The sequence below is a fragment of the Leptinotarsa decemlineata genome, unplaced genomic scaffold (genome assembly GCF_025532065.1).
Source record: "Leptinotarsa decemlineata unplaced genomic scaffold, Ldec_3_MD MMD2_tig00000035_RagTag_RagTag, whole genome shotgun sequence".
Taxonomy (NCBI): Eukaryota; Metazoa; Arthropoda; class Insecta; order Coleoptera; family Chrysomelidae; genus Leptinotarsa; species Leptinotarsa decemlineata.
The window spans coordinates 28,248,019-28,253,361 of NW_027412540.1; the positions used below are offsets into that span (position 1 = coordinate 28,248,019).

Here is a 5,343-nt window from a genome sequence, read left to right on the forward strand (position 1 = left end):
GAGTAACTTTTTTCTCGCTGTAGAAGTTAGAGTAATTTTGAATATACAGTGTAATTTTAAAATTTATTGATATATTCTAAGTAACTCGCAATTTATGATAGAAATTCCTAACGACACAATATTTTTGAAATATGCACAAAGTTGTTTTTTTCCTGTAGTTTATGAAATTACTATGGATCTTCATCAAGTATCGGCCGAATCAATCAGAAAAAAAACAAAATGTTTCAAGTTCTCTCAATTGAAAATTCAGAGATATAGATTATAAGGAACCAGAGGCCCATCACTAACCAAAGGTACTCAAAACTAATTTTTCATAAGTCTCGTTCTCGTTTATGTCAATGGTCAATATGGACAAAATTTAGGTTAACCTCAAATTTTGTACATCAAATATTTCAATCAAGTCGTGAAGCCAAGGGGGTATGTAGATCATGCCATCACCGATAAATCACTCATAAATTTCATCTGCTGCAATTTCTCTCCATTGGTCATAAAGTTATTAGTGAGAAATACAATTTGGAAGATTGATCTATAAATTTTGGGCCTGCAGAATCAAAGAACTTGAAAATAGATAAATGTTTTAATATTTTTTAAAAATTTAAATCAGTCAAAGAATTAAATCAGGTGTAAAAAGTTGACTTAGTCATATATAGAAATACCATTGTTCTAAACTATTTATGATTCAAAGGTCATTAGGAGCACTGAGTGTCAAGGTGAACTTCTCTAGTTGTAGAGTGCTGGAAAAATTTAATGAAGTAATAAACCGTTGAGTATAAGTTATAAGTGGGGAAATGATTTCAACAAAAGCAATCATTTAAATTCTGAACCTGTGCAAGTAACAAGTTACTTTTTAGTTTTGTGTTGAGTTTCCTCAAAAGTTATAATGGAAATTAGTTTTTTTAAATTCAATCTCTACATTACACTACTATTTGTGCTGATAGATTTATCAATTAGTGCAGTAATGAGAGAAATAAACAATTCTAATAGCACCATTTATGAGCAAGGCTTATACTCTTTGCAAGATGAAGTGGAAATCTTAACAAATCAAAATTTCAATAAATCAATTTTTGGTAGTGAACGAGCATGGATGGTAGAATTTTATAGCAATTGGTGTGGATATTGTCAAAGGTCTGCTCCAATATATAAAGCTTTCGCAGTTGATGTAAAGAATTGGAATGATTTAGTAGGAGTTGGAGCCCTGGATTGTGCAAATGAAGAGAATTCACCTGTTTGCACTTATTATGGAATATCGAAGTATCCCACATTCAAATACTTCCCTGAACAGTTTATGGCAGATTCAGAAAACTTAGGAATTCGATTAGAAGCAGACTCCCATACAAATGTAAGCGAACATAGAAGAAATCTTGTTACTCATATGGTGAAAGAACAATTTGAGGGTAGAGGTAAAATGCTTCCCAATTTGAAACCCTTCAATTACACAGATATTTCTAAAATATTTGAAACACAACGAGGTAATCCAATCTATGCATTTTTAATTGTACAAGAACCACATGATGACGTTGGGGCTTCCATCACTATGGATTTCCATGAAGTTAAAGATATAGTGGTGAGGTATTCTTATGTCAATGATACAAAGCTCAATAAAGACCTCTTTCCTGCTTTGTATGCCTTAGAAAAAGGGGGTATATTAGAATTTCTGAGTATACCATCAGCAGCCAGAGAGGGCTTTCAGATGAAAATCAGTCAATATTTAATGGCAAAAAATGTTACTGTTCCTAAGTTTTCTACTAGCCTTAACTTGAGTGGAAATAGTACCAAGCCACAATCATTGAATATTTCTGACAATGAAGTTCAACTGAGAGAAAAAATCAGGCAGATGGGAGATGTTGTTTTTCAAGTGGATTTTGAGAGTGTTCTTCGCCAGTCTTTGAAACAAGAGGTGGGCAGAGTAAAAGAAGTCACACTGGAAAAACTTGAAGCACTCAAAAAATATATAAGCATTCTAGAGAAATATTTTCCTTTTGGTGAAAATGGGAAGAAACTCTTATCCAAGATTAAAAGTGATGTATTTTCGAATGAAACTGTGAAAGGTACAAGTATCAGTAAATTGGTGAAAGATGCCGAACATCCTAGTCAGCGAGTTTTTTCTTCTTCAAAGCAGTGGTTGGCATGTAGAGGTAGTACTCCTCATTCTCGTGGTTATCCTTGTGGTATGTGGAAGCTGTTCCATTACTTAACGGTGAATGTAGCAAATTGTGAATCTATGAAAAAAAATTCGAATCCCAAAGTTGTATTGGAAGCTATGCATGGCTACATCAAATATTTTTTTGGCTGTGAGGATTGTAGCAACCATTTTTTAGAAATGGCAGAAAGGCGCAGCTTGAATAAGGTTGCTTCTTGGAATGAAAGTATTCTTTGGTTATGGAGAGCGCACAATGAAGTAAACAATCGATTATCTGGAGATACTACAGAAGATCCAGAGTATCCTAAAGTGCAGTTCCCTACAGCAGATCATTGCCCTCACTGTTATGAAGAAGACCATTCTTGGAATGAAGCTGAGGTTCTCTCTTACCTTCAGACAATGTATGACAATGAAAATATAAAATATATGGGTGTTGATCCACAAGTTCTTCACTTGGACATGTTGCCAAGTTCGGCTTCCATCAGTCTTCAAGTGGCAAGTGAGTATTTGAATTCTAAGTACTATCCGCCTTCAGACTCAATGTGCAAAATATTCTGAATCATAGTTGTACTCTATTTCTATTATTTGTTAATATATAAATATTTGTGTAACATGTTATTGTTTGAAATGTAACTAAATATTCTAGCACTCAATAATAAAAATATTCCATCAACTCAATGGGATCACAAAGCAAGTGGAATTTTTCTCTGACTTGGTACTTAGTTTGTTGTACTGCCATATTTGTGATTGAATACCTGTAATCATATAAAAAAAAGGGTTTATATACATTCGTTGCTCTAAATTTTCAAAATTCAATTGTTTTTATGAAATAATTTTTATAAACACATTTTCTAAATATTCAGCTTTATTAAAACCTTGAAAAACCATAATATAAATCATTGCTCTAAGCTAAATTCTTCTACAAAACAAACTTCTAGGTTCGCCCTTGAACTCCATAAATAAATTAATGAGGAAGTGACGTGCATTGTAGTTGGTAAGTGAGAGTGATCAAATATTTTCCAAAGCTCCACAACACATGCAGTTATTCTCTATAAAATTTATTGTCAATTTTCTGTATACAATGCAGATTTCAGCACATTAATTTTTCAATTGAAAATTATGTAAAATACTCAACCAATGAGGAGGTTACAATTAGACGATTGAATCTTGGATGAATTGATGATACTCTAAGATATAGGGCTTAGAATTATCCGAAATGATATTATTATAATGAAACCTAAAATTTTTAAACATTGTCTATACCTTATTTATTGGTAATCTTTGCTAATATCAATGATACATTTTTTAGTCTTTTTTATGTATATATGTGGATAACTTCACGTCAGTAAAAAATAGGAATAGTTCAAATATTAGAATATGATGAATTGCTAAATGATTTTGTTTTTTCCTTATTTGAAAGTATCCGTAGGTATTAACTTTTTGGCATAAAATCTATTTGTTTGCCCTCTTTAGATTTATTTAGATTTGTATGTTATCAGATTATGAAAGAATACATAATAAAAACCATTAGGTATCTTCAATTCACCTTGATTTTTTAATTCATGAACCATTTCAACTCGAAATATTTACTTCAATTTTAAAAAGAAAATCGCTTTTATTCATGTTTAAAATAAAGAGGCATTCAGTCGGCACATAAAATATATTTCTATCTGAGTAAAGATTCCACATAACTATAAAAACGCCCATCCTTCCGTTCGGACTTGATATGATATAAATTGATTTGAAATTCCTGAAGAATGTGTAAAAAATTTAAAAGATAACCTGAAAAAATAGCAATTTTATTAAGCAAAAAACTGAAATTACAAAGAAATAACATACAAGCAACAAGCAAAAAATAAAAAATTGAACTATTGACACGAGCTGAAAAATTAAAAAATCATTAACAAGAAATGAAAATTAAAAATTAAAAGATTCCAAACCAAGTTACTTCACGACGTTTCGATTGTTAGTATCCACAATCGTCTTCGGGTGATATCTGGAATTATTCCTTCAAGATCTGACTATTTATAGGTCATTCGAGTGCTTTCACCTATCCCTTCTTCCCTTTCTCCGCTTCATTAGTTTTAATGGGAGCTGATCGTTTGGCGGGAGTTGGGCGTCTTCCTCTTGATTAGAGGTTTCCATATGTTACGTATCTCTACGCTAGCTTAACTAAATGCATTGTTGGACAACATGTATGCGGCTTCTGTGAATTTCCTCCTAAAACAGTGTTCCTCCTTGTGGATGATTTCAGCTTGAGCCCACTCAATGTTATGTTGATGAGTCCAAACATGCTCTGCTATTCCGGATTTACTGGTTTCTAATCGAAACGTCGTGAAGTAATTTGGTTTGGAATCTTTTAATTTTTAATTTTCATTTCTTGTTAATAATTTTTTAATTTTTCAGCTCGTGTTCATTTTTTTTATTTTTTGTTTGTTGCTTGTATGTTATTTCTTTGTAATTTCAGTTGTTTGCTTAATAAAATTGTTATTTTTTCAGGTAATCTTTTAAATTTTTTACAGATTATTTCAAGTCAATTTATATCATATTAGACAATGGAAGTCTGAACTGATGAAACATTGTCAACCACCTTCAAATATAAAAACACCATTAAATTGTTTGTTAATCTATTAGAATTACAGGAAAACTATTATTTTTATTTCAGATGTTTATCTGGTAGTGTCAGCATCTCTGGTTTTATGGAGTTTGAGAAGAGGATAATCATCATTCAGTAATGTTTAATATACAAGTTAATATTTCCTCAGATATATAATAACTAATTATGAACTTTCATGTACTAGATGTCAGTATTATGGAAAAAGCCTTTTTTTATTTTTTTGACCTCAATATACTCAGTGATAACAGTTATATATTCCTTTTACTCATTTTTGAAACATTTTTTTATATTGCTTATTTTTATACACATTTTGTATATTTTATATAATTTGTCAAAAATTAAATGCATGCTTCCTTATGTACTTTTTACATTATTCAGATGCATTTATTAAAATATTACCCTTTGTGATAAAACGTGACTTAAAATGAATAATAAAATAAATGATTTTTAAAATAAAGTGAACTCTTCATTTTTATAAATTTTATATTCAATATATATAAAGTGACAATTTCTACGAAGGTTTGTCAAATTTTGGTAAAATGGCTGAATTGAAAAGAGTAAACACATCAATATTTGAAGTAATTGT

At 30.7% G+C, this 5,343-nt stretch overlaps 1 protein-coding gene across 1 annotated transcript; it reads left to right on the forward strand.

The window, feature by feature from the left end:
- The first annotated feature begins 324 nt into the window (after positions 1 to 324).
- Positions 325 to 5,114, forward strand: LOC111518209 (sulfhydryl oxidase 1). The gene is made up of 2 exons (XM_023174589.2): positions 325 to 2,639; positions 4,806 to 5,114. Exons 1-2 carry the CDS (start codon positions 881 to 883, stop codon positions 4,859 to 4,861), a joined length of 1,815 nt encoding a protein of 604 aa, XP_023030357.2. The 5' UTR covers positions 325 to 880; the 3' UTR covers positions 4,862 to 5,114.
- The last annotated feature ends 229 nt before the right edge of the window (positions 5,115 to 5,343 follow it).